General features: G+C 39.9%; 1 protein-coding gene across 1 annotated transcript in view; it reads left to right on the forward strand.

The window, feature by feature from the left end:
• The first annotated feature begins 474 nt into the window (after positions 1-474).
• MALRD1 (MAM and LDL receptor class A domain containing 1) overlaps positions 475-23,544 on the forward strand; it is a 268,644-nt gene continuing 245,574 nt past the window's right edge. Inside the window, exons 1-3 of the mRNA XM_048510491.1 lie at positions 475-538; positions 7,345-7,446; positions 8,238-8,378. Of these exons, the coding sequence (XP_048366448.1) occupies positions 475-538; positions 7,345-7,446; positions 8,238-8,378 (307 nt within the window). The remainder of the gene's footprint in view (positions 539-7,344; positions 7,447-8,237; positions 8,379-23,544) is intronic.

The raw sequence follows: 23,544 nt of genomic DNA on the forward strand, positions 1-23,544 counted from the left end.
CAGTCCCCCATGCGCAACTCGCCACAGAGCTGTAAACCAGCTCCTGCCACAGGCTTCCTAAACCTTGAGCTAATCATACAATTCACCTCAATTTGCTATGAAGCCAACAGTCCATACACCACAAAGATAAATGCACCCCATCGGCCTTGTAAAGAGGCTCCAGCTTGTATGTGTGTGATGTCCCAGTGAGTGATGCATCTCCCCCCATGTTCAATTACTAAATGCGAAGCTGCACAGCAAGTCTTAATCCTAGCTAAGTCCACCTGTTTGGGAGAGACAGCAACACGCCAGCACCGCCTCTCCAAAAGTTTGGACCAAAAAAGCATGGTTCCGGGCAACATACGGAAAATAATGTCCAGATTGGCCCGGATCTTATGGATCAAAGTGATCTGTTTGCAAGCTGGCAAGTTGTTCTCTCCAAGGTGTATGATGAGTGCATGAGGAGCTCCAAAATGATCTATCTTCTCCTGAAGTATGGGTAAAAGGGCATCCCAGCGCATCCTTCTGAAGCCAAACCATGAGACCCGAACTCCAGCTGGTAGGCCCATGTTCCAGCCCCAACCTGAAGAGGCAGCGTAGCGGGATGCCCAATGAACGATCCTGTGACCGATAATCCATATTTGCCGGGGACCTGCAGAGACTGAAAGACAGCTTGTTTAAGCGTGTGCCAGGGGCCTGATGTAAGCCTTGTAGGCAGAAGAATGCCACCTGCCCAGAGATTGAATACATTCAGCGGACCACCCCAGGGAAGCTGCTGTGAATGCCGCTCTGATTCGAAAAGAATGGAGGCCATAGGACAAGTGTGGGAGATCAAGCCTTATCAGGCACATCCTGAACACACTGACCAGTTGATCACGTGATAAGCAGGACCCTTTCTTGTGAATGAGCAGCGGGCCTGGGACCTCAGGATGGGCAGCGAGGTAAGTGGCCGTCCAAGCCACTGGGCAGGGGAGGCCAAACCGGGCCGGCTGTAGAATTATAGTCATCCCCCATGCCCATTGGTCAGTTTTAGATTGGCGCAGCCTGATATGGAGGGCCTGGTCTTCGATGTTAACATCGCCGTGAGCCAAGGCCCTACTGGTAGGGTCAGAATGAGACACTGAAACTAACTCGCCACCCCTGAAGGCCTGCCAAGGAAAAGGCAGTTCTGAACAGTAAGGTTTCAGGGCCCTGAGCAATGTTCACACACATGCTCAAACTTGCACTTGGGGCTCTTTTACTTCGCAGCAAGTGCACGCTAAAAGAAATGCAAGTGGTGCTGGGTCACCTGAATTTTGCTTGCAGGGTGGTAGCTCCTGGCCACCCCTTTTGTGCCTGCTCTGCTCAAGCAATGCGGGGCATAGCTGCGCCTCACCACTACATCCGTCTGAACAAGGGCATTAAATCAGACTTGTCAGTTTGGGTAGAGTTCTTAACACACTTCAATAGGGTGTCGCTGTGGCAGTCCCTGCTCTCTCCTCAGTCCGAGTTTCAGGTTCATTCTGACGCTTCTGGGAGCTGGGGTTTTGGAGTCTTTTTCAGGGGTTGTTGGTGTGCTATAGCACTCGGTAGACAAATCCATCTCACTTGGTAGAAGGTGACTTCATATGAATTGTACAAAGTCTGAAAAACTTGCTATAACAAGTTTGAAAATGTACTTTTATTTTTTCTCTAAAAATTATGAGGGTTCATTAAGCTTAGCTGTAGCCAGGAGACGGCATGGCATAGTGGTTAAGAGCAGGTGGATTCTAAATCTGTAGAACCAGGTTTGATTTCCCACTCTGGTGAACCAGATGTGTTTCTGCACTCCTACATTCCTGCAGGGTAATCTTGGGCTAGGAACTCTCTCAGCCCCACCTACCTCACAAGGTATCTGTTGTGGGGAGAGGAAGGGAAAGGAGTTTGTAAGCCACCTTGAGTTTCCTTATAGGAGAGAAAGGTGGGATATAAATCCAAACTCTTCTTTTTCTTCTATGTCAGGATTTTAAAGTTTCTCAGGATAAAACTTGGAAAGAAATCACATAATCATATGCATGTTACACCTTGTTGCATGGTTCGGTAGCTGGGAATTGTTTGGGAATTATTATGAAACTATTACTTATTTGTTTTTTTATGTGCCTCTCCAAATATGCAAGAAAACTGTTCTTCTGTAAACATACTTAGACAAATGGATATTTTAAAATTCATGATGTTTATAAAATATGAGCATTAAGTGGAGCGCCAAATGGGATTATTATATTAAAGGGATATATATATAAACTGCTGCTAGGCAATTTCAGATCTCTTAGCAGAGAGTATGTGTTGCATGCAGGTTAAAATTTCAGCTTTGATATGCCGGGTTTATTAAACTTAATGTGATTTACAGTTCTTACAAGCCATGACTACATTCTCCTGAGTGAAATTTCTGTTCCCTCAGAAGACAAACTTTTGCTGCTGAAACAATTTTTCATATATGTGTGTGTGTGTGCATGTCTGTTCGTGTGTGCATGTGTAAAACTAGCAATATATACTTAAAATTATTTCCTCTTTTTGCATCCTCTGGCATTAACTGGATCATAGATGTTTCACTGATATGAAGGAAATGTGTAAGGAGGGTTTGTCTTTCAGAAATCCCAGACAATCCTTACCCCATATAAAGTATTATTGTCAATGTCAGCTGGTCCACCTAGCAGGAGAGGTGAAGGGAAGGTTTTGCTGTTTGGACAGCTGCATCATTAATTCTCAAAAGATGAAGTACTGGGAAATCTGAATATCAGCACCTCATAATTTTTACTGATATATAACAATTACTTGAGTAAAAAATATTGTGAGTAGCAAAGGAAATATTGAACCAAGAAATAACATTTCTCTCAGATGTTCTGATTTTATACTTCCATGGACTTTTTTTTTTACATGAGGACTTTTAAAAATGGCTTCTCTCCATCTGAAGTATGGGATATTGTCCAGTTATTCTATTCTACCACATCAGGGTTTTCCATCTCATTCTGCTGCGTATGTAGATCATTCTTAGGAAATACAACAGCCATCTTAGCTGGTGCCTAAAAATGCAGTGTTACCCACTAATTCCTAAGTGACGAGCAGCAAAAGATATAATGGTGGTATATAAGATGGAGGTTTATCAGGCTTCCGGATTAATCATGTGTTAGAACAAATACACTTTACATGACAGCCACCAAGATACTATGAAGTTCACATAGTACAGAACACACAGTTAAAGAAAATATTACAGATAAACCTCCATCTTTTAAAGGAAAACCTTCCCTTTCTCCTCTGCATTTTCAGATGTGGTATGATATTTAAAAAAACTAGGTTACCTTATCAGTACTTTAGCTAGTGAGAAGACAAGAGTCACTGGAAATGACAATAATGCTAGGAAAGGTTGAAGGCAGCAGGAGAAAAAGGAGAACCAACATGAGATGAATTGACTCAATAAATGAAGCCACGACCCTCAGTTTGCAAGACCTCAACAAGGCTGTTAATGATAGGACATTTTGGAGGACATTAATTTGTAGGGTCACCATGAGTTGGAGGTGGCTTGACAACACTTACCACATTGTAGCTGGTAGATTATTCCCTCATGCAAAACGTGATGCCCTTATAGAAATGAGAATTTTGCAGTATTCAAAGTTGAATCATTTACAATAAATTTTGTTAAGTAAGCTCAAAAGATTAAAATGATATTGCTTTAAAAAGAATTAAGGGATTTTCATTTAGGAGGAAATACTACTAGTATGGGACATGACAGAGGCTAATCAAATTATGCGTGGTCTGCAAAAAATAAAGTTTTCTTCCTTTCCTTTCTCTTGGGGAGGAAACAAAATTGATATCTAGAAGATTCTTGACAGATGAAAGAAAGTACCACTTCACACACTTTGAGGAGCTCACTGTTAAAATGAAAGTAGACAAATTCATGGAGGTAGAGCCATTAGTGATTATTAACCATGTTGGTTGAATAGGATCTCCTTTTTTGAAGGCAGTATGCTTTTAAATGACTGACCTAGATAGCCCTGGTCCAGCCTGATCTCGTCAGATCTCAGAAGCTAAGCAGGGTTGCCTCTGATGGGAAACCTCCAAGGAACACCAGAATTGTGATGGGAAACCTCCAAGGAACACCAGTATTTGGATGGGAAACCTCCAAGGAACCCCAGAATTGTGACATGGAGCCAGGCAATGGCAAACCACCTCTGAACATCTCTTGCCCTGAAACCCTATAGCATAGGTGTCAAACGCGTGGCCCTCCACATGTTATGGACTACAATCCCCATCATCCTCTGCCAGCATCATGCTGGCAGGGGATGATGGGAATTGTGGTCCATAACATCTGGAGGGCCGCAAGTTTGACACCTGTGCCCTATAGGGTTGCCATAAGTCAGCTGTGACTTAATGGCACAAAAATACTTCTAAGTGTGAGTGCTGATTGCCAGCACTAAGGGAGGATCTGACCTTATTGTTCTTCCTATGAGCTGGGACACTAATTTGCCCCTGTTGGAAACATTATGCTGGATTTGATGGACCATTGGTCTGACCCTGTAGGACTCTTTGGCTGATTCCGCATGGGCCAAAAACAGCAGTGTGAAAATGGTGTGAAAATGGTGTAAAAGGGTTTAAAACGCTGTAAAAGGGTTTATACTGTTTTCACACTGTTTTCACACTGCTGTTTTTGGCCCATGCGGAATCAGCCTTAGTCTGCTTATTTTCACGTGAAGATAATGAGGAAATGGATTATTGCTGTTTTTAAATTCAATAATATTTTCCCCAGAATATGCTATTTCAATCCAAGTTGATCATGCTATTGAACTGCATATGTGTAAGCAATCGAGATTTGAGGTACACATTGGATAGATATTATCCTTATATGAAGAATTATGGAAATACAGATTGCAACATGTATCTAATACATATAGGCCATATTTGAAATAGTTATTGCAGTCTACATTGTATGTACACTAAATAAAGTTAACAAATTCATAGTGACTTAAATGAAAGTATGTGGCATGGAACATGTGCTGTAACAAGACTGCAGAAGAAATACAAGAAGGAGAAATTTCATATCTAGTTGATTAATCCAAGAAAAGTAAGAAAGAAAAACCAAGGCCAGGCAAGTAAAGAAAATGAGCAAGTTAGAAGGGGAATTTTTGAGGCTTGCTTAAACGTTCATATTTTAAGATAATTTAGCTGTTAAAAGTTTGTGCCTAGTGGTGTCATATGTGAATAGTAAATTGCACTAATATTATTCAATTGCTAATATTAAATCAGAAAAGTACTTAAAATACATCCTCCCATCTCATATTCTATGGCCAGAAGGTAGACTGTTCAGACCTGATATATGAGATATAATTATAGAAGGATCTTGACAATCTAGCCATACAGCAGGGCAGAGGATCATGGGGAACATGCCCTTTAGGTAGATCTTTATAAAGCAATATATCTCTGCTCCTAGGAATACATTTCTATCATTTCCAACTGTACAAATTCACATATATCCAGCTGCCTCCCATCCAGCATTACACAGGATTGTATCACACTGCTTCTATTATAATATCAGTGCAAATTTGCCTGTCTCCAGAAGAATGATGTCACTGGTTGATCTGCCTTCAAGGCAGTGCTCCGAGTTCTTGCAAGTGATGTATAGTTGGTCTGTTGGTCACAGGTATCAAATGTATAGTACAACTGTTGGTCACAGGTATCAAATGTATAGTACAACAAGTATGCCCTGTGAAATTCTGTGCTTTGAGCAATTAGTTAGATGTCATTTGACAATACACATGGATTTTTTTTCAGAATGGGGGATGTTACTTATAATGAATGTAATGAAATAGAAAATGCAGTATCAGCCTCTCCTTTTCCCAATGCAGTCAAATTAAATTCTGGTATTGTACAAAATTTGATGCCATGGGAATGGTTACTAACATCCCAATTACTTCAGGTACAAATTATATATTTTTTGTGAAAACTGAGCTAGAAGCCTTGATACACAAAAGCAAATACAAAAGAAGCTCAGCTTCCAAGTGTGCAACAGGCATTTTTACGAATGGGACAAGTTATTTGATGTAGCGTTTTTAGAAAAATTCCACCAACGATGTCATTCATCTAAGTCAGGGGTAGGGAACCTGCGGCTCGCCAGATGTTCAGGAACTACAATTCCCATCAGCCTCTGTCAGCATGGCCAATTGGCCATGCTGGTAGGGGCTGATGGGAATTGTAGTTCCTGAACATCTGGAGAGCCGCAGGTTCCCTACCCCTGATCTAAGTCCTTGTTCCTGATGTTATTTCACATCTGTGCATTTTAGCACAGCCTTATAATCCCATGTGTCATTTAATTACCAGATCCAATTATCCATGACGGTGAGAGAGAATCAGTTTCACAAACTTCACAAATACACAAGATGCCAAAAAGGCAGGAAAAAATGAAGTCCACCACCACAGCTACTGGTCAAATCTGATGGAGACAAGGCAAAGAGATCTGAGATCTGATGAATGCTTATAGCTGAGTTAGCAAAATCTCTAGCTAACATAACAGCAGAAAAATTAATTGCAACCTCTGTCACAAAGATTGCAGACTTTCCTATAGTTCCAAGGTTAGACAGAAACTAGGTCCTCATATTTTCTGGCCAGTTTCTCTCTCAATCTTTCTCCAAGGGGCTCAGGTGGCATATGGATTCCCACATCTTCACAGCAGTCATGTGAAGTAGATTAAGCTAAAACACTGGGACTGGTCTTCTATGGCAGAATAAGGGTTTGAACCCCTTCCCCCTTTCCTCATCCTGGTTCAACATTTTAACCATTGCTTCATACTGGGATCTGAGAACATGACTCTAGTAGTACCATTAAGTTAAAAAATGACACACACCTTCACAAAATGACAAAATATATTAATATGATTAACCTGAATAATCAGAACAGTGTATAAGATTCTTTAAAATTGGGCTAACGATATGGCTTTTTGATGTCCCAGACAGAAGTACCCTTTAATACTGGTTCATGTACAATGCAGTACATTGTTAGTAAATTTATCTGATTGTCTTTGTAAATTCTGAGCAATAGGTTAATTATAAACAATTGAGTTGCACTGCCGTATATCTATGTGCCATAAAATCCAGTTAAATATTTTCCAAAGTTATACTTATGTGAATATCAGAAGTAAAACACTGTGTGTATGCCATATAGCATTGGATGAAAGATCACTGGATATCTGGAGCTAGATGAAGGTTTAGGAACTTTCATACTTAGATGTGACATTTTGCATACACTTCAAGTTCCTAGATTACTGTAGTTGTTCTTGACAAGTACAAGGTCTCTCTACAGAAGCATTTTCAATGATCAAAATCAGCAACTTTTGGGCCCTGTTGTGTTTCAATCTGGCAGTGTTTCGTCCTTCCAAAGAAGATTTTCAATGTGGTGATGGCTCTTCGATTTCATCAGAGATGTGTAGTTTTACTTACCAATCCAAGGATGGCAGGGATGACTGTAAGTAAATACTACTAAAGTGCATTTTCTTTACAGATGTTATTTCACACATGTGTATGACAGTGCTTTTCAAATGGGATTCTAGAACCTAAAATTAACTGCTACTTTCTGTCTCAGATCATTGTATACCATTGTATAAAATTGTGTGTGTACATGAAAGCATAAGTTTAGGCAAAATAAGACAAAATAAGGAAATATTGGTAATGAAGAAATCACTGCTTCTCCATTTATTTCTTTGAAGCTTTGTTAAATATGGGGTAGGTACACTTAATGATCAGGAGTAGCCGTGCTGAGTTCACCACAGATCTGAGATTTCACCTGTGATGGAGGCTGTAGTTTAAACATTAAGATGGGCCCTTATGTCTTGGGAGGCATGTTAAAAGTCTTTAAACATACGAGGCTGCATCTCAAAAAACTTGTCCTTTGATAAAGTAATGATAAAGTAAAAATGAAGTGGTTATTGTGGGTTTTCCAGGCTGTGTGGCCATGGTCTGGCAGATCTTGTTCCTAACGTTTCGCCTGCATCTGTGGCTGGCATCTTCAGAGGTGTATCACAGAGGGAAGTCTGTTACACACTGTGTCCAGTTGGTAACCATAAGTCATAGTACTGTTAACACTGAAGTACAGAATTACTGTGAGCTTTTTATTTAGGATGAATATGTTTGAATTAGAGAAATTGTAATCTACTGAAATCACTGTGACAAAATATTTTTTGCACAAATGCTTGTGCAATTTATTTAGAGTGACTTCATTATGAATTGCAAATGATAAATCTTGCCTTTTAAAATTAGATCCCTATTATGAAATATGTGATTTTGAGAATGATTGCTGCAATATTTTGGAAAATGGAGGATTACCTTCTGGGTGGATAAGGAGAAATGGGTTGAGCATCAAAGGAACCCCTCTCTTTGACCACAATAGCAATAACTCAGGTAAGAATAACTGATTACCTTCCAATAAATCTATCTTCAGAAACTTCATGGCTACAGAGTAATTCAGAGAATATCCATCTCCCCAGATTTTCTTGTTGCACAGGCTTGATAACCGGGTAGACACTTAAGAGGTACTCTAGCTAATTGTGAGAGATTCCTGTAGGAGGGTAGTTCTTATATTTTATAGTCAACTAAAGCAACACTAGGACTATTCATACAAATATAAAACATTATTTCTTCCATCCAAATACCTACACAAACAAAAGTTATCATAGTGCTGGCAGGGAAAAAAAAGTTTCCTTGTATAAGAGCAGTTTTGTTCCTCTCTGTGGACCTCTTCTCATAAGCCCTTTAATAGACATGGATATACAAAATACAAGTGCATAAAAATCCTAGCCTTTTTGTCTCAAAGGCACAATAGGATGGCTTGCATTTCAAATAAGGGACAATAAAATGTATTTTAAAGCATACATAGTTAATAGAATTGGCAAGGAGGCCAAACTTGCATTCTCTGAAAAAATCTTGTCTGGCTTCTTAGAAAACTTGAGCGTTTTTTTCATTAATGGATAAATCTTTAGCCTGGGGCTGTTCCTTGCTCTCCATCAATGACACAAGTTTACGTTTTGTAATTTGCTTTACTATGTCCACCTTGAAGAAAAAAGGAGGCTAAAACTGTAGCGAGAAGACTCTATTTTTTCCCTATAATTAACTGTACATATGATCAAGCCAAATGTTTATCATAGGAATAGACTGGAAAAAAAGGATAGGGAAAAAACATGGAATCTTTTTGGTCTACATTTCTTTCTAATATTAGCTTTTAAACATTCTCCAAGACTGTAATTTGAAAAATTGAAAGTGTACTAGAAGCATAAAATTGGTTTCTTACCTAAAGCCATTTTTGGTCATTTTACAGAATTCAAATGGACATCAAAGTAAGAGATCAGTAGTCCCATTAGGAACAGGGATTGGACTCAAATGCAGCTACAGCCTATGAGCAGTCAATTTCCAGCTGGAATATAATGAAAATGTTTTTAGTCAAGTAGGGCTGGATTTAGTGTAGAGTGGTCACAGTCTCTGTTTAGCTGTCTGTGAGAGTATGAGCTTGAGAAAGAGTTTGGCATTGGTATTGGGAAAGGATAGCCACTGCTTGTAGACCCAGATCTCCATTATTTCAGCCAGAAAAGGGTAAATACACTCTAGATTTATGTCAGAGCAGCCTTCAGTCAGACAGGATATCAGATGAGAAAGGAGTGACTCATTTGAACAAGCAAATATACTCCTTGGGTTCAAAGTTCAAGGTATGAAACCAGAAAATGCACTGGGAACAGGGAGGCCACTCTGCCAGAAGGTCAAGAATAAATTTCCTTAGCTTGTTTATAAATCCAGGTTTGACTGTATGAGTGTATAATAATAAGACAGGCCCTGCTCCCCTCACCCCCAAGACCTTGCAGCCTTGTTTCTCTGTCAATGTAAAGGTTAAAAATACACCTTTTCCTACAATGGTCTGGATAACAAAGGTTTTTTTATTTGTTTGTTCGCAACCAGCTGATACCCCAGAGCTATCATTCTCTTAAACTTCAGAGGTGTGCTATACGTTGTAGAGGCTAGAAGTGCCATAGTCTGAACCACATGTAGTTTAAACAAACCAGATAAAAGTGAGAGGGGCAAGGGGAGAAGAAGACACTACAGCTTAGAAAAGAGCAGTGAGGATTTGGATGGCAGGAAACAAATAGTAAATGTGTACAGAAAGCTGATGAGATGCTCCTTCAGACAGAATTTTGCTGCATTTTAAGTGAGTTGAAAGAGAATACGTACTTTACTTTTATGATACAGCTCTATTGGCCTAAAGACCATGAGCTAAATCACAGTAAAATCCCTTGAGATAAAATTAATCATTCATTTTCTATCCATTTTTGCAGCTAATAGTGTTACACTAGGTTCTGACCCAGCAGGCAAAAATTTCAGTTTGTCGCCTATAGGTGCATCAGTAACTATTTGCAGACAGGGAGAAATAAATTTATTTCTTGTGTGTGTGAATAGCCCACATTCTAAAAGGCAATGTCCAACGTGTCTATCAGCTCTGATGTATAAAGACACATCTTATCAGAATAAGACCTATTACTGTATCAACTTTTGACAACTGAGATGGAATTGCATTTTGTCAAGATAGCCTAAAAGCTATTCTATAGCATCATAGGACAATTAGAAGGTATATATGAGCAGGAGGGCTTTTCTGGTATGAAAGATGCATAGAAAAAGGGAGCACACCCTTTGAGTTCACATATATGAGCTAAATAGGTCTAATTCAAGAAGTTATTTAGAGTTTACAGACTTGGCAGACTTGGCTGTTAAATCTGTAGACTGATAACCTAATAATAAAAGTTTTGATTCAACTAACTCCCTCCAATAAGGGAGTTAAACTAACTCCAGTATCCATTGTTAGCAAACAGACCTAGGGACCTTAAAACACTAACCCTGGATATTCTAGAATATTTCTGCGGTTTTGGAGACCCAATTATCAGATATCATTCCAGGTATTTGATAAAGTATTTTTTGAATATCGATTCAGGCCATAAATATCCAAATACCTATCCTACATAGGTTTGCACTGTGAATAATTCTGGTTCCTCCAAAACCTCTAAGTTTGTAATAATTGTTTCAGTCAACATCTCTGGTCTAAAAAATATGGAGCTAGATCTTTTCCTATCTGTTGTAATATGGAGCTAGATCTTTTGCTATCTGTTGACATGATTCCATTGGGCGAGTTGCCTCCTCCATTATTTCTTTTGTTGATTGGTTGCTTTTGGCTATACTATAATTTCTAGGAAAACAAATTTGAAAATAATCTGTCTTCCTCTTCTTATAAATAGCTTTTTTCCTGACATTGCCCTTGGAACAGGTTCCATACCCTTCAGTTCTGAGAAGCAGGGTGTTCTCTGAGGCGAGTAACCAACTTACCTGCCAGGTATTTGGATAAATCTTCTCATGTAATTTGTTGCCACTTCAATTTGCCAGCCCTCTTAAACTGTTTCTCTAATTTTTAGATTTCGTTTTATTATTGGATTGGTCAGATAAATGGGACCCTTACAGTAAGACTCCGAACTCTTTCTGATGAGACTTTAACAACCATTTGGCAGGAGACAGAAGGGATAAAAAGCCAATGGCAAAAGGCTGTGATAGCATTCAACAGGACTCAGAACTCTGAGGTATGCTTGCTATTCTGGTGCACTTGTTATGAGATGATTGGAAGTGGCAAGCCATGCCAGGACTTGAAGCAGAAGTTAATTTGAGTGAATGAGATACAGATTGAAAATTTGTGCAAGTATTATATTATTGCTTCACTGTATCTCATAAATTAATAGAATAATTAATTCAGCAGTTATGCAAGCAAGTCAAGATGAAATGAGTTGAATTGTCACATGTTAGTGTACATGGTGGGAGGATATGTTAATGAACCCCTCTTATAGTATTCAAGTATCCAGCCATGTTTCAAATCAGTGTTTTGTGTGCTTTGATTATGTTAACCAGTTGTAATTGTGACTTATTAAACCAACAGCCTCATCCAAATCTAAAGGCGGTGGGCTGTGGTTCTAATGTGGCATTACCCAGCAAACTTCAGTTGGGCTTTCCAGTAGCATAGGGAGTAGGGGAAAGCCCTGAACTCTTCCCCCAATCATCAAAAAGTCCCATGGGGAACACAGGACTTATGCCACTAAAATGGTAACATAGGTCCAAGGGCTGCGGTGCCATGCTACCGGCTCTGAACCCCAGGTGGGAGTTCAAGTAATGTAGATCCCAAAACATCTTGACCCCCAACACACACACTGGCATTGGAGCTGGACATCAGTGCACCCCTGCCACAGCCTGGACTTCCAAGTTTTTAGGTGGTGAGGCTGTGGCCATCTTGCTCCTGCATATCATATATATTATGTATTTGATAGAAAAAATCACCTAAGCCATGTTCTTGATACCTAAATGTCATTAAGGGAAATCTGTGCCCATATTTCCACCCCCTATTTCTATGTGACCAAGCAAACCACTTTAAATGAAAAACGCAAATAGAGAAGATAATAGATATCTTATTCCAAAAGTACTATTCTTGCTTAATCAGAGTGTATGCTGAGGCATCAGAAAGAGCAGAAATGTTAATTTCCTTCTCAGACTGCATAGGTGCATAGCAAAAGGGGTTAGTGACATTTTATTTCAGGCTTCACTGGAATTTGGTAATCAGTCATCGCCCAGAGCTTCTTTAAAGTAGATTTTTCAGTAAGTGAGGCAGGGTTTCTCTACCAAGCAGCTCTTTCCAGTTACTAGTATGAAAAGGATATTTGGCACCTGTATACCTTCAGGGTAACTTTTTTAATATGGGTGCTAGAAAGATACAGGATTCATCTGGGATGGGTTTTAAGGTAAAGAAAAGAAGAGGAAGCTAGAGCTTCCACAAACCCCTGTGGCCAAGTTCCTCAACGATAAACACATAATATCAGACAGAAGTTCAATACCACAACAACTAATACAGGAGCAGTAATATCTTCCTAATATTCTGCTTAATATTCTACAGGTTGTCATTCAAGGACAAATATTTGACCCTTGGCTCCCAGGCGAAACCATTGCTATTGATGATATATCTGTCACCAGAGAGTGCTTTCTATCTAAGGGTAAGGATTCATTGTTTTAGCAATGCTGAATTATCCTTTCACATGTATTTGCAAATGGAAAATCAAAGGAGGTATGACTCTGAGACATTCTAAGGATACAAACAAATTTGGGTGTGGGGTGTCAAAGTACCTCTTTTAAATGTACTTGCTCTCCATTTGTGATAAGCTATTTGGGTGCAAAGATGCTACTCAAAGTCTTAATTCATAAATACCACTGCATGGCAACCTAGTTGAATTATGTGCAAAATGAGCTGGTTCAGGGTGGGACATCCAATATAGCACACTTCTGTGATTCTGTGCAACAGGAACCTCAGAAATAATAGATAATGCTATGCAAAACACACACAATGTTACATGCATTGATTGGGATGTGATCATGGCTGTTGGCTCTCTTCAGGAAGTCTGTGCACACAGATGAATGCCTACAGGACACTGTAGATGCATATTTCCACTCAGTTAGGAATGTTATCTGATCACGTGTACAAAATGTATATGTTTGCCTATAAATTAGTGGGGTTCCTTGCAGATGTTCATGGGTATCTGGATAGGAATGAAAGGTATGTTGCTACTCACATCAGTGTATACATCTTGAATGACTGGACAGGGTGCAGATTTTGAGGTTTATACAGGGCAACCCAGGCTACAGGATCTGAATATCTCTGAGTCCACATGTGTGCATATAGCCAAGCCACAAGTTGCTGTTTCTACTCAGAAAGCTATTTGCCTGCCTTTCCTGGAATGGATTAGCCTGCAGCTATTCAGGATTTCCTGGAATCCTCTTTACAATCCATTACATTCTAGAACAATAAGCTTGGATATCCCATCATGCAAAAAATATTTTGTTGCAAGCTTTCTCAGTGCTCAGACACACCCAAACTGTCTGTCTTCTAGCCATTGGAGATTAGTGGCTAGATAAGAAGTGACATCCACAAAATTACTCGCAAAGTTGCTCTGTGTATTCAAGACTTGGAGTTGTTGAACTCAGAGCTGTCCTAAAATTGTCTCAGGAATGCAGCCCTTCAGATTATTTTACTGTGTGATTTGTGCTATATTCTAAAATGCAGTATTTATGGTCTTCGATAAATTTAGCTTCTGCAGACAATTGTATGTGCATAGCACTTGAAAACAAGGCTGTCTCCGTAGATAGAAGCAAAAATAACCTCTGCAGTACATTATGCAGTTACTTAAATATTTTAGGATGCTAAGCAATGTTGTTGCATCATAGAGCCAGCATTCAAATCTTTGATATTCTAGGAATTTGGCAGTAGGGAATGATATTTATTTCATATGGCAGTGCTACAGAAATAAGGGAACTGTGTTTATGAAGTATGTAAGCACATCTGTGTTTGCGCTGTGCAATCTCTGGGATTTGTCGAAGCGACAGAAAAATCTAGGATATCTTTCTTTGCTGACTCCCTCAAAAGTCTTAACTGAACTGCATAAGGTGTCAAGGTGGGCATGTTCCTTAAGCCAGTGATTTCAGCAGCCAGGTCTCCATGTCTTACTGCCTGTTCCACCTGTAATCAGAAGCTAAATCAAGCCAGGTAGTTTTAAGGGCACCAATGAGGCTGCAATTGTGCTTGCTCAACAATGCAGTAGGGAAAAATTGGCACAGAATAGATAGAGAGGTAGTACTGGAATACCTGACTACTCTAGATGAATTCAAGTCTCCAGGGCTGATGAACTACATCTCAGGGTACTAAAAGAACTGGCAGAAGTAATCTCAGAACCACTTGCCAATTTTAGGCTCATTTCGCACATGCAGAATAATGCACTTTCAAACTGCTTTCAGTGCTCTTTGAAGCTGTGCGGAATAGCAAAATCCACTTACAAACAGTTGTGAAAGTGGTTTGAAAATGCACTATTTTGCGTGTGCGGAAGGGGCCATATAATCTTAGAGAACTCCTGGGGGGCAGAAGAAATCCCAGCGAACTGGAGGAGACCAAATATTGTCTTCATCTTCAACAAGCAGAAAAAATAAGTCCCAAACAATTACCACTCAGTCAATCTGGCATCAATACCAGGAAAGATTGTACAGCAGATCATTAAACAGCCTGTAAGCACTTAGAAGGGATTGCTATGATCATTAAAAGTCAACATGGATTTCTCAAAAACAAATCATGCCAGACTAACCTTATCTTTTTTTGATAGAGTAAGAAACTTGTTGGATGAAAGGATGTAGCATGCCTTGATTTTTGTATTTTGACAAGGTGTCCCCTAATATTCTTTCAAGTAAACTAGTGAAGTGTGAACTAGACAATGCTACTGTTAGATAGATTTGTAATTGGTTGACTAACTGAACCCAACGGGTGCTCATCAATGGCTCTTATCTTCAACCTGGAGAGAAGTGACAAGTGGGATGCCACAGGTTTATGTACTGGTCCCAGTGCAATTCAATATTTTTATAAACGACTTGGATTATGGAATAGAGGGCATGCTAATCAAATTTGAGGATGACACCAAATTAGGAGGTGTAGCTACTACCCCAGAGGACAGGGTCAGAATTCAGAATGACATGGACAGGTTAAAGAGCTGGCCAAAATTAACAAAATAAATTTCAGTAGAGATAAATATAAGATACTGCACTGAGTCAGAAAAACTGAAATGCGTAGATATAGTATGGGTGACACCTGCTTGACAACAGTACATGTGAAATGGATCTGGGAGTCTAAGTAGATCACACATTAAACAGATCATTAAACAGCCTGTAAGCACTTAGAAGGGATTGCTATGATCATTAAAAGTCAACATGGATTTCTCAAAAACAAATCATGCCAGACTAACCTTATCTTTTTTTTTGATAGAGTAAGAAACTTGTTGGATGAAAGGATGTAGCATACCTTGATTTTTGTATTTTGACAAGGTGCCCCCTAATATTCTTTCAAGTAAACATCCTACATGTGAGCTCCCAAAGGCACCTGGTGGGCCACTGCGAGTAGCAGAGAGCTGGACTAGATGGACTTTGGTCTGATCCAGCTGGCTTGTTCTTATGTTCTTATGTTCTTACACACTGAATATGAGTCTGCAGTGTGATGTGGCAGCCAAGAAAGCCAATGCAATTCTGGGCAGCATCAATAGGAGTATAGTGTCTACATCGAGGGATGTAATAGTACCATTCTATTCTGCATTGGTCAGACCACAACTGGAATACTGCATCCAGCTCTGGGCACAATCCAAGAAGCTTATTGATAAGCTGGAATGTGTCCAGAGGAGGGTGATCAAAATGGTGAAAGGTCTGGATTCCATGCTTTATGAGGAGTGACTTAGGAAACTAGGAATGTTTAACCTGGAGAAGTGAAGGCTAAGGGGTGACATGATAGCCATGTTTCAGTAGTTGAAGGGAGGTTGTGTTGAAGATGGAGCAAGCCTGTTTTCTGCTGCTCCAGAGATTAGGACATGGAGCAATGGATTCAAACTACGTGAAAAGAGATTTCACCTAAACATGAGAAACACCTTCCTGACAGTAAGGGCTGTTCAACATTGGAATAGGCTGCCTTGAAGGGTGCTGGGGTCTCTTCCTTCAGAGGTTTTTTAAACAGGCCAGATGACCATCTGTTAGGAGTGCTTTGATCATGTGATCCTGCATGGCAGGGGGCTGGACTGCATGAACCTTGTGGTCTCTTCCAACACTATGATTCTGTGATTTAAATTAATCTTCAGAGTCAGCATACCTGGAACATTCAAGGACCCACAGGTGGGTGTGGTGATGATGGGGAGTACTGGACTGTGCCAGATGAACAGAAGAGAGAGGAGGCAGCTTTTGCAGTGGGGGTTGCTGTTTGAGGATTGGAAGGAAATGTCACTACCATGGATAGCACCCTTGGCATCCTATTGGTACCTCTATCTGTTCTTAAAATCCGAATGTGCTCTCAAGGCACAACAGCATTGCTTTACAGGATTGTGATGAATCCGCTTGTTAGAGTCAACGTATGTTCACAATCTAGTATAAATATCTTGACCCACAGTCGAGACAGGAATTCTTACATATGGATACAGAAGGGAGAAAGAATCTATCCCTGATCTGAATAGTTATGTTATTGGACAAGGGAATCCAAATTTTCACAACTTTTTTTCAGTCCCCATGAGTTCCCCACTTATAAGAATCTCCCAAAGGATTCACTCAAGTAGTTCGATTGCCCTTTTTGTCCAGATATATCACTGCAAGTGACTGGATCTACTCTTCCCAGTAACAGGACTTATACAGTTTTTGTTCTGATAACTGCAGTTTCTGAAACACTTCACTTGACCTTTGTAACCTAATACAGGTGCTTTGGCACACAATGTACTGCATCTGTGATGAAAGGCACATTTGGGTGTTATGAGATTATGTCCCTTTAAAATGCCAATGCAGCAGTCTGGTTTTGTATCTTGCAAAATTCATGGTTCCACTACTGATGAAGCACTCAGATATTTTGTACTTGGGTATCTCTGTCTGAGTACAAAATGTCAAGTGTGAAACAGCTCTTGACAATTGAGCTTCAGACTCTTTGCCACTGGGAAAATAGATGCAATTGCTAGGATGAATTGAAGCAGCAGAGGGCAAGAGTCTTGGATCTTTTATAGATGTACATAAGAAGGCACTTTGGCAGATGTGCAGGACAGGTTTGTAATTTTATAGCATTGCTGGGGTGAGCTACATTTCTAGTTCCTACTAATAATAGTCCTTCAGAAAATATATTGGCTGGGATCTAGCTGAATATTTTCATGATTTCCATTCATGGAGTGCAATTGTCTGACTTCACATTTTGGTAAGTAGTGAAGAAGTGTGTGACAAATGTTTTGGCTCAATCCAAGCAATGAGCAATTCAAGCAATATTTTGGCTCAATCTTGTTGCAAGCTCAAGGTTTTTGGCAGAGGAGAGATTGATTATAGAAAGAAAATGTATAAAAAGTAAGAACATGCTGAAATAAATGTTTTAAATTCCCCAAAAAATGAAACCTAAATTGAGTTTTACAGAAAAGCTCTGTTTGAAGCTAGATCAATAATCTCCCCTTCCCTGCCTTGCTGCTCTAGGCTATCTTGAAAATTTAACCATCAGATGCCTGATATTTTAAAAAGGGTTGTCTCTGAATCAAATTATCAACATGCCCCCAACTATAGGGGCTCATGAACAGACAAGGCAGAGCATTCTACAAACCTGAGGGGGTAGGGAGAGAGAGGGAGAGACATGTTTGCAGGAAAAAAATATGAAATTTTACCTCTCCCAAAACCTTCACAGGGAGGCTAAAACCCATCAAAATAATAGAAACAGATGACCATGGTTGTTGCTAGGCAACCATAACAATATTGTCAGCATTCAAGCCTTGGGTTTTGTCAGTGAAAAGTAAGGGAGGAAATTGAACCCTTTCTAGGGCTATTTTGGTCTTTGAGGGAGGACTCATTGAGGCAGTTTTCATCAGAAGCCACCAGGTAACTTGCTACTACTATACCTGTAACATTTCCAGGACCAGGTACTTGCTACTGTTCAGCAGCAACCACACAATGAAAGACAACATCATGTAGCAGTCAGAGTTTCAGTCTAGGATCTGGAAGACCCAGATTTAAATGCTCAGTCTGCCATAGAAGCTCCCTGGGAAACCTTTGGCCAGCCACACACTCTCCAGTTAATTTCCATCACAGGGTTGTAGTGAGGATAAAATGGAAAATAGGAAAGTGATGTAAGTTACTCTGGGTCCCCATTGCAAAGAAAGATGGGGTATAAATGAAGCTGTTAAATATAACTGAAGAAGAATGAGTGAAACATTGCTTGATGGATGGGAAAGAAAAACAGAAGAAAAGAAAAGGTATGGGGTCTGCCAAAGGAGGGGAAAAGGAAATAGTGTGGGGAGTGGGTACTGGGAAAAGTGCGGTACCATGCATACATCTGCAGGTCCTCCACGGTACAATTGGTCCAAACCTAACAGCCAGAACTTCTCAGAGTTTTCCCAGGGAGAGGCTGCCAGGGGAAGGAAAGGAAGGAAACCTAAATAGATAAAAGTAGGTTGGCTAGTGGATGACAAGAAGAGAAGGAAGTGGAGAGGTATTTGATAACTGACATACAACAATATCTAGAAGTTTGTGCATATGTGAACAGTTAATCATGTCTGTTATATTTCATATTTGAAGACTTGAAAACAATCAACAGAATTTTATATTTAAAATTTCAGTGGTTGTTGTACAATATGTTAAATGTTAAATATATTAGTGTATGTCAGTTTAGTCTAGCACTAGAATGGATAAAAGAATTCAAAGTAGGTTTCCTCCCTAACTCTTGTTATGAAACTGCCTCGACAGCATGTTGTATAACAATTTTGTTTACTCTCATTTTTCTTCTTTCTCTCTATATGGACAGACTATTTTCTTCCTTATCAATCAGACATGGGAGGCATAGGATCAATCAGCACAAATCTGTGCAGCTTTTTAGTGATCTAAATACTTTATAACTCCATCAAATGTATGGATTAACAGTGAAAAGCACTGGTATGTGGCTTGTCAGTGATTGATGTTGAAGGCATATTCGTGCACAATGCGTAAATCAGCATTCACACGTGCAAGTCTTCACTACAGTCAATAGATGACAGACGTTGCATGGACTGGCTTCAAAAACAAAACTACGGAACTGTAGTGGAGTATCACAGCCGGAAGACAGGACTAGTGCTGGCGCAGACACCTCTAATTCAACCCCGTTTCCCATTCTATCTGCTTCCCTTTTTCAAGGGTCTTTAATATTCTCTTCTAGGTCTGCTTAGTTTAATTAACTCTCCGCCAGATAATTGATCTCCCATCTAGCGTTCTCATGCCTTGATACTTTGGCATGGCAATTTCCCATGCCCTAGCTTCATACCTCTCTAATGGACCCATTTTTTCCCCAGTCTTTTAGACACAACTCCTTATTGGTGCTTTTGGTTTTTCTTCTTCAGTCTTCTTATGCTTTATCCTCTTTTATAAGACAACCTTAAACCTAAAACACATAATTTATTCTCCACCACTAATTAGTGTAATCTGCCTTGAGTTCAAGTGAGATAGTCAGACTACAAATGATGTAAACAAACAAACAATTCATTCACCTGCAATTCCTATCTACTGTACTAATTCAGAGGTGTCAATCATGATCTCCCATTTCCTGGTGATAAAATACTTTGGGGAGGCTGCTGCTCATTCTCATGCTCCTTGAACCTCCATCAGACAGGGATTCAAAAAGGGTGAGAGGTCTCTGTTTCCTCGCCTTCTCTGGTACATTCCCACAGGAAGTGACCTAGAGGTCCCTCTGATTCATGATTGACGATTCTCATTGAGGCAATGAAATGTGGACTTCTTGTTCAATTGCCATCACGCACCTCTACCAAAGAAGAGATGAGAGATCACTCTGAGACACTACACTCATTCCTGGTGGGAGCGAAGAAGCTGATCATCTCTGGTTGATGTTTGGACTTCTGTCAAGCAAGGGCCTTGGCAGATATCTAACCATGCTAACCTTTGATGCTGGCCTTGTCACAGGATACTCCTAATGTCAGGAGAGGGCAAATCAAATCAAATGTAATGAGTATGGTCTTAGACTTGCAGTATAACTATAATATATAAAAAGGAGAACACATAACCACTACATGCAGTTAAAACATTAATCAGACTAATAAAAAAGTTTGCAAAGTATGAAAACAAATGTGATTTTTTTAACCTTTTATGATGAGACACTTGCCCACTTGTTTACCACAAGACTGCATTTTTTACATGCAAATGGACAGAATTTTCGCCACAGCATAGGAGATATTAGGGTTCTTATCCTCGAGCAAAACTTTGGTCAATAAAAGATCTGTTTCAGTTGTGTGAGTTTGTATGAGTCGCCATCTGTAAATTGTAAATTTTAAATTGTTTAAATTCTATTAATTTAAAATTGTTATAGATTGTTTTATATTTGTATTATGATGTTGATGTACACCGCCCTGAGCCCTTCGGGGGAGGGCGGTTTAAAAATGAAATAAATAATAAATAAATAAATAAATAGAATTAACAAGGGGGAAATTAGATGGTTCCTTTCCTCTACATAAAATTCACATTGGAGAAGAATATGTGTGATTGTTTCTATATCCCTTGTGCTGCATAGGCAGTGTCACAAATGAGGAGAGAGCTGGACAAAGAAACGGTTTGATTATATACTTCATTTGTTGCCAGTGCTCAAAAACTTCCCTGACCTTTACCTCAGCTGTTAAAGGATCTCCCTCTTCAAGCATACACATTTTGTCATTAAAACTGGAATTCTGAAAACTCTTCCAAGCACCGATCTGCCAATAACAAAAAAAAAACCCCAGGTGCAGCTTCTTCAAAGGAATGTCCAACTAGCAACTAAGAAGAAGAAGAAGAAGAGGAGGAGGAGGAGGAGGAGGAGGAGGAGGAGGAGGAGGAGTTTGGATTTATATCCCCCCTTTCTCTCCTGCAGGAGACTCAAAGGGGCTCACAATCTCCTTCCCCTTCCCCCTCACAACAAACACCCTGTGAGGTAGGTGGGGCTGAGAGAGCTCCGAGAAGCTGTGACTACCCCAAGGTCATCCAGCTGGTGTGTGTGGGAGTGTACAGGTTAATTTGAATTCCCCAGATAAGCCTCCACAGCTCACGCGGCAGAGCTGGGAATCAAACCCGGTTCCTCCAGATTAGATACATGAGCTCTTAACCTCCTACGCCACTGCTGCTCTTAAGGCAATTAAGCATGGTTTTTGTTAATTTTTCTATTAGACTGACCTCTTTACATTTTGAATCTTCTCTGTAGGTTGTAGTTTGACATGCTTGACATGCACAGTAAGTTCATCTTTTCCATGCGTACTTAAAGCTGGCAAATGACACATTGATTCTTCCAGAGCTGTCAAATTAGGCTTGGTCATAATGCCTCAGAGAAAACGGAACGTAATATTACCCTGTGGCCTGTCAGTGCTTAATTGTAGAGCCCAGAAGGGCAAAAGGTTTGCAGCTGCTCTAACTGGTTTACGAGAATACTGTTCCCATTGTCTAAATATAATTGTTATAGATCCATTATGATCACTCCATTTCTAATGCTGATTTATTTCCGAAGGATTTTTCGTTCCGAAGGATTTACATATAAATTCAAGTTCGGTTTCCCCCCCCCCCCTTAAATGGCAAATAATGATTCATCCTGGCTTAACCAGTTGCCCAAATTAATTTGTAGTAGTACAATAAGTCTTGTCAAGGAGCTCATAAAATTGGCAGGAGAAAAGTGAAGGGCAGTTTTGTTTGTTTGATTCTTTTTGGACAAATATTTGCATTTAAGGGGCAAGCTACACACAGGACATCCAAATGCATGCAGTGAAGGCTGTTTTTGAAATGCAGTCCCAGAAGGATGCTGTTTTGAGAAGAAAGAAGGCAACACTTAACTTTTCTCTCTTCACTATTTTCCCACTAAAAATGTACTGTCTCAAGCAGTCTTTTCCCCATGAGGTTGCAGGTATACAGTGCGGTTCAGAGATTCATGAGTATGCAAACCCATAATGTGAAAGAATGTCTAAGTTTGGCAGATTTTGCTAGCAGGGAGCTCTGAATACTCTCCCACAAGCCTCATTCACCCTTGTCCTCTGCCTTTTTCCTGACCCTGCTTCCTTCAGCCTGGAAAGCGAGAGCTGCCATGTCCGCTTGGCTCATTTTCCTTTGCCTGAAGCCAGCCTCCTTATTGGCTGTGCCCTTCCAGATTGCCTGTGAGATCTGAACCCTCATATCTCATTACCTCTTTCCCCATCCTAGTCTAGCCACATTCCAAGCTGGTCCCAAGAACCCTCTAGCCACCAGGAGCAGTGTTGCTGGGAACCCAGAAAGCTGCCAATGAAAGATGACCTGTTTATAGTTCTTAAGTTCTATCGTTCTTATACATTTACAGCAAATTATTGAAACACAAAGACCATTTTCAATGTCTTGAGATATAGAAAAAATGGGGAGGGGAGGGAGATCTGAAGTGGAATGTTGCATATTTCAATTTTCTTTCACATTGCATTTCAATCACAGAGCTTCTTCCACTTGTGTCTATCAAACAATGCTGCTTCAGTTGAGTCTGAAGGCTGCAGGGAGAGTTAGTCCCACTTGCAGATTCAAGGATCCTTTCAGTGAGAGGAGAAAATGGACCCCTAGACAATGGATGGTGTTCAAGTCCAGTTCATCCCTCTTTTTGCACTGAGGCGGGAATCAATTCGTTTTGTTTTTAATACTACATACTTTATGTGCACATGCACATTATCCTAAAGTTTAAAAATAAATGCTTTACGATGAACAACTGAGGGACTGTGGGAGAGGAACTGTTTCCCCACTGAATTTTTTTCTCCCTATTCAGACTGATAGTGATGCACTCTGCACCTTTCCCCCATACTACTGGTTTTAGGCACTCATATGTATCAGTAAATTGTTTGTTAAAAATATCGTTCTTTCCTATATAATGTTCATTTCTTCATGCTGTATACAGGACTGGAAGGGAATCGTCCCTTCAACATAACTCAAGCCTTTGAAAGCTTATGTCTTTGTACTAGTGTTCTAGGGC

This window comes from Sphaerodactylus townsendi, linkage group LG11 (genome assembly GCF_021028975.2).
Source record: "Sphaerodactylus townsendi isolate TG3544 linkage group LG11, MPM_Stown_v2.3, whole genome shotgun sequence".
NCBI lineage: Eukaryota > Metazoa > Chordata > Lepidosauria > Squamata > Sphaerodactylidae > Sphaerodactylus > Sphaerodactylus townsendi.